The 9,981-nt window shown below is 58.1% G+C and overlaps 5 protein-coding genes across 5 annotated transcripts in view; 2 read left to right on the plus strand and 3 right to left on the minus strand.

Annotated features, from left to right (window-relative positions):
• Window positions 1–32: 32 nt before the first annotated feature.
• ACA1_188010 (importin 13, putative) lies at window positions 33–3,608 on the plus strand (the record flags this gene model as incomplete). Its single annotated transcript, XM_004337839.1, has 17 exons — window positions 33–78; window positions 149–324; window positions 413–505; window positions 592–664; window positions 747–802; window positions 950–1,021; window positions 1,107–1,175; window positions 1,237–1,306; window positions 1,376–1,474; window positions 1,548–1,651; window positions 1,757–1,891; window positions 2,162–2,417; window positions 2,510–2,590; window positions 2,685–2,848; window positions 2,946–3,062; window positions 3,186–3,367; window positions 3,521–3,608. Coding segments are annotated over 17 exons (1,881 nt in total), but the record flags the coding sequence as incomplete, so codon positions are not given.
• Window positions 3,609–3,749: 141 nt separating this feature from the next.
• Window positions 3,750–5,466, plus strand: ACA1_188020 (Omethyltransferase domain containing protein; the record flags this gene model as incomplete). Its single annotated transcript, XM_004337840.1, has 8 exons — window positions 3,750–3,780; window positions 3,895–3,962; window positions 4,034–4,162; window positions 4,235–4,356; window positions 4,484–4,712; window positions 4,843–5,013; window positions 5,099–5,216; window positions 5,324–5,466. The coding sequence occupies 8 exons, from the start codon at window positions 3,750–3,752 to the stop codon at window positions 5,464–5,466; spliced, it is 1,011 nt and encodes a 336-aa protein (XP_004337888.1).
• Window positions 5,467–5,618: 152 nt separating this feature from the next.
• Window positions 5,619–7,065, minus strand: ACA1_188030 (uncharacterized protein; the record flags this gene model as incomplete). Its single annotated transcript, XM_004337841.1, has 6 exons — window positions 5,619–5,775; window positions 5,846–5,981; window positions 6,047–6,440; window positions 6,543–6,616; window positions 6,700–6,910; window positions 7,021–7,065. 6 exons carry the CDS (start codon window positions 7,063–7,065, stop codon window positions 5,619–5,621), a joined length of 1,017 nt encoding a protein of 338 aa, XP_004337889.1.
• A 68-nt stretch (window positions 7,066–7,133) lies between these two features.
• ACA1_188040 (uncharacterized protein) lies at window positions 7,134–7,460 on the minus strand (the record flags this gene model as incomplete). The annotated part of the gene is made up of 2 exons (XM_004337842.1): window positions 7,134–7,368; window positions 7,432–7,460. 2 exons carry the CDS (start codon window positions 7,458–7,460, stop codon window positions 7,134–7,136), a joined length of 264 nt encoding a protein of 87 aa, XP_004337890.1.
• Window positions 7,461–7,650: 190 nt separating this feature from the next.
• The window catches only part of ACA1_188050 (isocitrate dehydrogenase, NADPdependent, putative), a gene marked incomplete at both ends in the record, with an annotated part of 2,968 nt that continues 637 nt past the window's right edge, over window positions 7,651–9,981 (minus strand). The window contains 9 exons of the mRNA XM_004337843.1: window positions 7,651–7,656; window positions 7,847–7,931; window positions 8,027–8,100; window positions 8,233–8,333; window positions 8,533–8,684; window positions 8,769–8,905; window positions 8,989–9,256; window positions 9,367–9,491; window positions 9,703–9,795. Of these exons, the coding sequence (XP_004337891.1) occupies window positions 7,651–7,656; window positions 7,847–7,931; window positions 8,027–8,100; window positions 8,233–8,333; window positions 8,533–8,684; window positions 8,769–8,905; window positions 8,989–9,256; window positions 9,367–9,491; window positions 9,703–9,795 (1,041 nt within the window). The remainder of the gene's footprint in view (window positions 7,657–7,846; window positions 7,932–8,026; window positions 8,101–8,232; window positions 8,334–8,532; window positions 8,685–8,768; window positions 8,906–8,988; window positions 9,257–9,366; window positions 9,492–9,702; window positions 9,796–9,981) is intronic.

Here is a 9,981-nt window from a genome sequence, read left to right on the forward strand (position 1 = left end):
ACAAGTATCCCGTCGCTCTCAACGCCATCGCCCAGAAGGTCCTTGGACTGCGGAGCAGCTACCAGAAAGCGGCGGAAGGTGCCATTCCGCGCTCCTTTTTCCCCTTGTTCTTCTACATTCGCCTTCTTTGTGGGCTCGAGCCTCACAGTCGTCGACTTGATCGCTCGTGTGATGGCAGAGGAGGACGAGGAGACGGCCAAGGGAATCTGCCAGGTGCTGATACGCCTCGGCGAGAGCTTCACCCACCAGCTATTCGCTCACGACGAGATCGGGCGGCCTTTCGTTGAGTTTGCACTTGCGTGCATGTCCCACGAGAGTCGAGAGGTATGAACTATTATCATTCATTACCAGTTCACCGTGTTTTGCGTTTTGGTGCAGAGGTTCAGCGCTGAACCACGCACACCACGTTCAGGTGTCGATGGTGACGCTCAACTTCTGGTTCGACCTGGAGGAGTACCTGGTCTCGTCACCCGATGGCAAGCCCAAGAGAGAGGCCTACACGCCCGTATGCGCCTCAGGCTCTCTGCGCGCCCAGTTGGCATTTATATGTCTCACACCGATGTCCTGCGTGTGTGTGTGGTGGCCCACCAGGTGTTCCGACACCTGCTCCCGCTGCTGGTCCAAGCATCCCGCTTTCCCGAAGACTTTGACGACCTGCCCAAGGGTTCGCCTCCTCGAACGGGCTTCACCGTCTAGAAGAATGATCAGAATGTTGGCCGTACGTTTCACACTCTCCCTCTTGACAGACCTGCGAGACGAGTTCATCGAGTTCCGAAACGAAGTCAAGGACACGCTGCTCTATGTGCAGCTCGTGCTGGAAGCTGGCACGTGGCCTCTTTGATACCTCACTCAAAGCGCCGCAGGGCGTTTGGCTTATAATAACCAATCACACATTTCTGTGCAACGTTGCACTACAGAGACGCTGGCGATCATCGTTTCGCTCATGCAGAAGGAGCTGGCCGCGATGCAGACGCCGGGTCTGGGCGAAGCTGAACTGAAGGCCACGCACCGAAACATCGAGGTACACCACGGCACGCCAACACACGGCACTCACGGCACACACAACGCGCACGACACTTATGCGTTTGCCGGCTGAACGTAAACAGGCTCTGCTGTTTGGAATGGTCAGCATTGCGGAGGGCATAGACGCCTCGGAAGACACGTTTCTGCCTCAGGTTTGTCTGCCCGTGGGTCCCGCCTAACAACTGGGCGACTCACTGAACCGTTCATCTGCAGATCATTGGGCAGCTCCTCTTTGTTCTGCCCACCACGCCCCTGGTCGCTGCTACGGCCATCCGCCTCATTGGTTCGTGCCTTTGGCGGTGGAAGTTTGAAGTTGCAGTTATTTATTCTTCGTTGCTGTCCCCAATTGCAGGCGAGCTTGCCGGTTGGTTCAAAAAGCATCCGACCTGCCTCGAACCTGCCATTCGCTACCTGCTGAGCACCACCGTCTCGCCGCTGCTTCGCTTCTCTGGTACCGCGCCGCGCTCCCTCCCACTCCCCTTGGCCCGTGCTGCCGGCTAACGAGCCGCCGCCGTCGCCCGCAGCCCTCACGTCGCTGAAGCAGTTGACTGAAAAGTGCGGCAAGCACCTGCACCAAGTCCTCGAGCCGATGCTGGCCACATACGAGAGTCTCTCCGATAGCTTCAGCGTACCGTTGACCCCGCATCGCGCGATGGTCGACTTTACAGCCAAGGGGCTTAGGCATCCGTCGTGTCGTTGTGCGTGTGCGTGTTGTGGTGTTTGTGTGTAACAGGCTCGGGAGCGCGGCGCGATGATTGAGTCGCTCACGCACATCATCGCGACGATACCGCACCAGCCAGCGCTCCAAGCCCTACAGCGGATCGTCCCGCCGGTCATCCAAAAGATAACCGCCATTCTCGCCATTCAGGTAGTTTTCAATTGCTTACTTTGCAGCTACGAACGATTTCATCATCTCATCTTCGACTCTTTTAACTTTGTTTCGAAAAGGAGCAAACGCAGTACACGCGACAAGCGTTGATCGCCGAACTGAGCACAGTCGCTGGTGTGTGTCGTTGCCTCGACTGCCCCTCGCTCACCTCCGGTACACACGACACGCACACGCACACGCACACGCACACGACACGCACATAACGACACACGTATATCATCTGACGCTGTGTGAGTGCTCTTAGGCCAGCCAGACGACCATCCGCTAATGCCGGTTCTTAAGGCCGTGTGGCCCGTGCTCGACTTCTGCTTCAAAAACTGCTCGGGCGACTCGGGCATCATCAAGGCCAATTGCCAGATACTGCGGCACTCGCTGCTGTCGATGAAGGCCTACTTCCTGCCGCTCCTGCCCATGCTCACGGCCCTCCTGACCGGCAGCTTCGAGCGGCACCACAACCCGCAGCTCGTATCCCTGCTCGCCGTCACCGCCAACATATTCAATGCCAGTACGCGCACGACACACGACACACGCACGCAACGACACACACGCGTATGCGAGTGATCGCCGCACACGCACTGACTCGAAATTTTTGTAAAGCCTCCCATGCGCAGGCGCTGGAGTGGTTGAGCGGAGCGATCACCGCCATCTCGACCAGTTTCTTCACCATCATGTCGCAGGGTATCTATTATTATTTATATTTATATTTAATTATCTTTACATTATTATTCTTTTAATGATTGATTGATTGATTTTGGTTGTCTCGTTGTTTCAGGAGCGAACCAGGTCGACCCGGACCTGGTCGATGCCTACTACAAAGATCTGCTGCTGCAGTTCTGGCGGTTCAATCCGCAGGTGGTCCCGCTCAACCTGCTCGACACCGTGTACCAGTCGGCCGTCGCCTCGCTCCTCGTCTTCAAGGAGCGACGCGTCCTGCAGGTCCTCCCCCTTGCCTTGCCTTCTCTTCTCTTCCATTGCGCTCGTCGTCGGGCCGGGACTGATGATCGACCCACCGTGGGTCGTCGCGACCTGCCAGGCGGTCCATTCGCTGCTTCAGGCCGTGACGAGCGAAGACCGGAACGAGCACGCGGCGGCCGTGAGGGACGCCCTGCTGCAGAAGCACGGCAAGACCCTCCTCCACACTTTATTCACGGTACACCCCGCACGACACGACACGACACGCACCATGACACGACACGACACGACACGCACCACGACACGACACGCGCAGCACACAATACACGACACGACGCATTGAGCTCTGGAACCTTGGCAGGGTCTCGCCGGCCCGCTGTCGCGATCTGAGTTCGCGCCCGTGGCGCGCCTGCTGAGCGCGTTGGTCAACGTGCGGCCCACTTGGTACCGCGAGTGGGCGACGGAGCTGTTCGCGGTGCCCTCGTTTCCGTCGGCCGTCATCTCGCCGGATAAGAAGAAGAAGTTCATCACCGACGCCATGAGGTTCTTTTCTTTCCCACCACCACCACCAACCCCATCGTTACCGCCGCTCGCCTTGCGCTGTCCCTATGATTGACATTCGTCATTCGTTCTTGCTTCTTGCCTGGGTGTGTGCGGCCATGCGTATCGTGTCGTGTCGTGTCGTGTGTTGTGCAGCATCAAGAACAGGGAGCGATTCGAGCGGGTAGTGTCAGAGTTTGCGCTCCAGTGTCGCGGCCTCACAGAAGTCGGAGGCACCTTCTAGAAGCCCCCCCCCCATATGTGGCGAGCTGCCATAATTTTCGATACATGCTATTTATTATTATTTAGCGAACCGACACTTTTCCTTGTTTCTTTTCTTTGTTTTTGTTGGACACAACACCTCTACCTCCAGCGACACCCACAAATGGCGGAGCTTATCATGCAGATCACCACTGGTTTGCTGTCCTTCAGCTTGCTGACTGTGACTTGGCCTAATAACGTCTCTGGGCTATGACATATATATATACATAGTTTTTTAACTACTCCTCTACTTCCACACCCCCGCTCAGGCTTTTGGGCTTCGAAGGCCCTCCACGCAGTGGTCGAATTGGGCGTCGCCGACGCCATTCACAACCAGGTGCTTGGCGCCTTGAAGGCCTCTGCTTTCTCTGGAAAATGATGGCCGGTTCTTACCGTGTGCGTGGTCAGGGCGGTCGGGCTTCGGCTGAGGAGATCGCGGCTGTGGTTCCCGACGTGGACCCACGAGCCCTGTTCCGCGTGCTCCGCTTCGTGGCCGGCCTGGGCGTGCTCGACATGCACTACACCGGGTCCGACGACGTACGTCGGAAGAGGATGACCTCTGCACACACCGCACACGCCGCACACTGACCTTGTGTGATGTGTGAATAGGACGTGGACTACCACAAGACCTTCACGTTTGGGCTGAACGACACCACCCAACTGCTCCGTAGCGACGTGCCCAACTCTATGCGCTCGGCAGTCCTGCTCGAGGCCAGCCACGCCCACTACACGTAAAGCCCCCCCCCCCGCGTGTCGTGCGTTGTGTGTGGTAAAACGTAATCTGTGGTGTGTGGTGTGGTGTGTGTGGTGTGCGTGTGTGTGGTGTGTGGTGTGCGTGCGATGAATGGTGTGTGTCAGGGCGTGGTCGGGATTCCTGCAGACGGTGAGGACCGGCCAGCCCTCGGTCAAGCACACCCTGGGCGCTGACTCGCTGTGGTCCTACATTGAGGGCAACCCGCGACAGCAGCAGATCTTCAACGCGGCCATGACCAGCTACACCTCCCTTGAGATCGACGCCGTGCTGGCCTGCTACGACTTCGCCGGCATCACCTCCCTCGTCGACATCGGCGGCAGCCTGGGCAGGCATGTGCCCGCTCTCCCCCAATTGAGTTCTGAGCTGCTTGAGGTGGTGGCTGACGTCATCATCTGTTTTATATCATTTCCACCTATGCAGTCTGCTGTTTGCGGTGCTGCGCAGGTATCGGCACATCGCGAAGGGCCACCTGTACGACCTGCCCGACGTTGTGGCGGACGCGGTGGTGCCGGACGACCTCAAGGACCGGGTCGAGGTCCACGGCGGCAGCTTTCTCGATGAGAGCTCCAACATCCCGGCCGGCGCCGACGCCTACATCATGAAACACATCATCCACGACTGGGACGACCAGAAGGTGCGTGTGATGTATGCGTGTGCGTGTGCGTGTGCGTGTGCGGTAGGGCATATGCGCGTGCGCTGAGAGAGGTGTGTGAGCGTAGTCGGAGGTGATCTTGAAGGCGACGAGAAAGGCGATGCCGGACCACGCCAAGGTGCTGCTCGTGGAGTACACCGTGCCCATGGGCTCACAACCGTGCTTTGCCAAAGCCATTGATCTTCGTACGTGGACTCGGCATCGTGTCGTGTCGTGTCGTGTCGTGTCGTGTCGTGTCGTGTCGTGTCGTGTCGTGGGTGAAATGCTGCTAAGCAACTAACCAACGCAACAGACATGATGACGATGCTGGGCGCCAAGGAGAGAACCAAGGCCGAGTTCACAGCCCTCTTCCGCACTGCGGGCCTCGAGCTGACGCAGGTGGCCGGCGCCGAGGGCGGGGTCAACGTCATCGAAGCCCGTCTGCCATCGCACTGATTCCGCCGTGGGGGCCACCCACCCGCGTATGAGCAGCCGCATATGTCACGTCACGCACACGCGTACGGCCGTGTCTGTAACGTTTTTAAGGTCAACGCCGTAGTCCAACTTGGACTTTGACATCTCTCCCACAAGATGGCCACCATCAACATTCAAGAGCGAAAGAGATGGGTGAGCTCGCACGCGTGGAAGGAATCTACGCTGAACTCCTCCTTCCACAGCGCCACGGCGCTCCGTTGCGAAAGCCCGCCACTGCCGCTCTCCGCGGGCTTGGGCCACGGGTGGTGCTCCAACACCACGCCCGCCACCCTGGCCCACGCCCCAAGGGTCAGGCCAGCTTGAGTCACTTGACTGTTGACAGTGGGCGCGTCGTTGTTACCTGGTCATGTCGCGTCGGTAGGCCACCGGGTGGGCCTGGTGGACGTGCCACACGAGGTCCACCAGGAACGGCGGCGAGAACTCCTTCCGCGTCCTGTGCGGGTGGCGCGCCACCAGGTAGATCATCTTCTCGTACCCTGTGCGACAGCTGTGGTCAGCTACGACCATCGTCATCATCATCACCATCACCATCAAGACGAACCCATGAGGAGCTGGTCGGCCAGGCTCGGGCTGGGGCGACCGTCGACTGGAGCCGGGGCCTCGAGCAGGCGCTCGATGAACCACTCGACCAGCTCGGCGGCGCGCTGGATCGGCTGCGGTTCGGGCCGCTGCGGTGGTCGGCCCTCCCATCGGGCGCGCGCGTGGGCGGCGGCGCTCACGAACTGCGCCAGCCAGGCCTGGTCGTTGATGACGTCACCCGGGGCCAAGTCGACGCCCAGCCCGTCCTTTGTGCCGGCGGGCTCATGGGCCAGCCCGTCAGCGTCGAGACGGCGCCAGTCCTGCGACGTCGCGGGGTCGGAGGTCGAATGCAGGACAAGACTGGTGGTCGCGGGGAGCCTGTGGTCCACCAGCGCGCCAAAGTTGAGCTCACACACCTGGCGAAATCTCAGTCAGCAATCGGCGAACCGTCGTGCGCGTGCGGTAGTGTGTGTGCGGTGTGTGCGGTGGTGCGTGTGTGCGGTGGTGCGTGTGTGCACCTCGCGGTAGTGCTTGGTACGGGTCATGTGGGCGAGCCACACCATCTCCACATCCAACGGCGCCCGTGGCATATCTGGCATTCCACCCCATTGTGATGGTTTGCGCGGGTGAACCACCAGCATCAGCTTGCCAGGAGCCTGGGCAGGGCGACAGTACCTTCGGGCCTACGGCCAGGGTGCTTCTTGTGGAGTGCGGCGACGCGGGCCAAGTGGTGCCGGTAGCGCTCGATGGCCGACCTCACGCACCTCTGGTCCGTCAGCTCCCTGTGCGAGGAGACGGCGGCCAGCACGCGGAGGTAGTCGACCACGCCCCGAACCAGGTCCACGCTGAACCAGAAGGTCGGCTTCGTCAACTTGGCCGGGTGCACCTGCACAGGTGTCCAGCCCGGTGAGACCATGGTTGTGATCAACCACCCTTACCGTAGAAGAGAAGAAGAGAAGAAGATGAAGATGAACATGAAACAGCGCTGGCACGTACGGGGAAGGACCAGACCCGGACGTGCTCGGGCGGAACCGAGCTCATCGCCACCACCTCGTACGGCCGCTACACGTCACACAAATTACTTTTATTTATTTAGTTTTTTTATCTACTTATTTATCTATTTTATATAAATAATGGCGTGCCTTGTGGGGTCGAGCAGTCTTGAGGGTGTCGGCCAGCGCGGTGGGTAGGCGCTGACGTTCGATGCCCTCCCAGAAGGCCGACTCGAGGGTGGCCAGGCGCCGCACGAGGCGCACGCACAGGTCGACCAGCGACAGCGGCACGAAGAGGGCGCCCTCCTGCTCCACGAGCCTGCGCCGCTTCTCCTCGGCCTCGAGCTCCTCCCTGCACACCTCCGGGTGCGAAGGAGGCACGGGCCAGCGCCCCCACCAAGGCCCCACCTCGCACCTCACATCCGTAAAACCGGGGTGGTACATGAAGATGTACAAAGCCAAGACGACACCTTTCAAGAAAGAAAAGACAATCAATTTTTGTTTGACTTGCAGTTTACTCTTCACAGAAAGCCTCTTGTTACAGAAGAAGACATTCTGGACTGGAGAGAGATTTGTTTGAGCTTCAGAGAGGCACCTGTGTCTGGTCAGGCAGCTGCAGTGGTTGAGGAGACGCTTAGGCCTGAAGAGAGAGAAAAGTGGAAACGAAGTGGGATGTCAGTTCCGGCTGTGTGCGGGAGGTGAGGAGAACATGTATTGACACACAAGGCACAGCGAAAAAGAGAGTAAAAAAATAACTAAGTAGAGGAGGGAACACACAAACGAAGAAAGCGCGCACGAGAACGAGATTAGAGTTTGGCGTTGCTCCTTACAAAGAGGGTCTTGACTTTGGCGTCGAGGTTGTCAGCCAGCTTCTGCAGGAACTCCTCGGTGTTCTGGTAGTCGGACCTCGTAACCCTGTAGTGCGTGTGTGTGTGTGGTGTGTGGTGTGTTGTCAGACGTGAACACGACCTGCGTCAATGGGATCGAGGGAGTGGCTGGATGGAGCGTACTTGTCGATGCTGCCCTTAACGCAGAGGGCCAGATCCTTGGTCATGAAGCCAGCCTCCATGGTCTCAATGCACACCTGCTCGAGGGCATCGCAGAACTTGGCGAGCTTGTCGTTGTTGTCGAGCTTGGCCCTCCAGGCAAGACCGCGCGACCAGGCGAAGATCGAGGCGATGGGGTTGGTCGAGGTCTCGCCACCCTTCTGGTGGACGCGGTAGTGACGGGTCACGGTGCCGTGAGCGGCCTCAGCCTCGATGGTCTTACCGTCGGGGGTCATCAGGACGGAGGTCATCAGACCGAGCGAGCCGAAGCCTGAGAGGAGAAGAGGCCAAGTCAGCGATGGGTAAAGAGCAAACAAAAGAACATCACGTGGCGCTGACGCTCAGACAGAAATCTCATGTTTGGAAACAGCATTATGTAAAAGGTCTCAGGTGGTTGTATGTCTTCCTCATCGCGGGGGTGTATGCCGAAAGTAAAAGAGGTGTGGCATGTAGAGGGAGCGTGAACGTACCCTGAGCGATGGAATCGGACTGCACGTCACCATCGTAGTTCTTGCAGGCCCAGACGAACCCACCCTTGTCCTTCATGGCGAAGGCGACCATGTCGTCGATGAGGCGGTGCTCGTACCAGATGCCGGCAGCCTTGTAGGTGGCCTCGAACTCCCTGGGAGTGTGAAATGCAAGAAACAATTCGTTAAAACACGGCTCATGAGATTGAGTTGGTGAGCGGTAGAGCGACGAGACGTACTTCTCGTAGACCTCCTGGAAGATGTCCTTGAAGCGACCATCGTATCTCTTGAGGATGGTGTTCTTGGTGGAGAGGTACAGCGGGTACTTCTTCTGCAGGGCGTAGGCCATGCAGCTGCGGGCGAAGCCGACGATCGACTGTGCGTGTGTGTGGTGGACAGGGGCTCTGATTAGACCAAGCGCCGGGAGTTGGTGGAGATGGGAGAGAGGCCGGGCCGTACCGAGTCGATGTTGTACATGCCCATGGCGACGCCACCCTCGGGGAAGGCGTAGACGTCGAAGACCTCCTTGTCGCTGCCATCGTCGGGGGTGAAGACGATCTGGAACTTGCCGGCCTTCTTGACCACAAAGTCGGTGGCGCGGTACTGGTCACCAAAGGCGTGACGGCCGACCACGATGGGCTCGGTCCAGCCGCCGACGAGGCGTGGGATGTTCTTGACGAGGATGGGCTCACGGAAGATGGTACCGCCCAGGATGTTACGGATGGTGCTGTAATTTAAAATAGAAGCAAATAATAAATAACAAAGTTAATTAAATTGCACCACACGAGCGTTGTTCGCGCAAAGTGGGTTGCAAGGCTCTTGAGGCGAAACACGTACCCGTTGGGGGACTTCCACATCTCCTTGAGCTTGAACTCCTCGACGCGCTTCTCGTCGGGGGTGATGGTAGCGCACTTGATGCCGACGTTGCACTTCTTGATGGCCTCAGCAGCATCAACGGTGACCTGAACCGGATAGAACAGATCAGAACTGAGTCGCTCGAATGCATTCGAGTCAAGATGAATGCAAACATAAATCGATGACCTCATTCGTTTCATTTGGGTGAAAATTTTTCAACAGTATCCTTCTGTATGGTGCATGTAAATGAATCACAGGTTGTTCAAAATTAAGGAAGATTAGAGAAGGCGCAAGGCTAGGACAGTGGCAGGTGGGTACCTGATCGTTGGTCTCATCACGGTAGGGCAGGCCGAGATCGAAGTACTGGATGTTGAGGTCCAGGTAGGGCAGGATAAGCTTGTCCTTGATCATCTGCCAGATGATCCTACACACAAACTTGGTTAGCACTGTGACCGACCACCATATGCAGGTGTGTGCGGCGAGCACGTAGAGCATGAAAAGACACAGCGCAATCGAAGAAACCGGAACAATTGTTCTGAATACAACGGAAAAAAATAGGGACGTCGCGCCTGTACCTGGTCATCTCATCACCGTCCA

The sequence above is a fragment of the Acanthamoeba castellanii genome, assembly GCF_000313135.1.
Source record: "Acanthamoeba castellanii str. Neff unplaced genomic scaffold scf7180000084747, whole genome shotgun sequence".
Lineage (NCBI taxonomy): Eukaryota > Discosea > Longamoebia > Acanthamoebidae > Acanthamoeba > Acanthamoeba castellanii.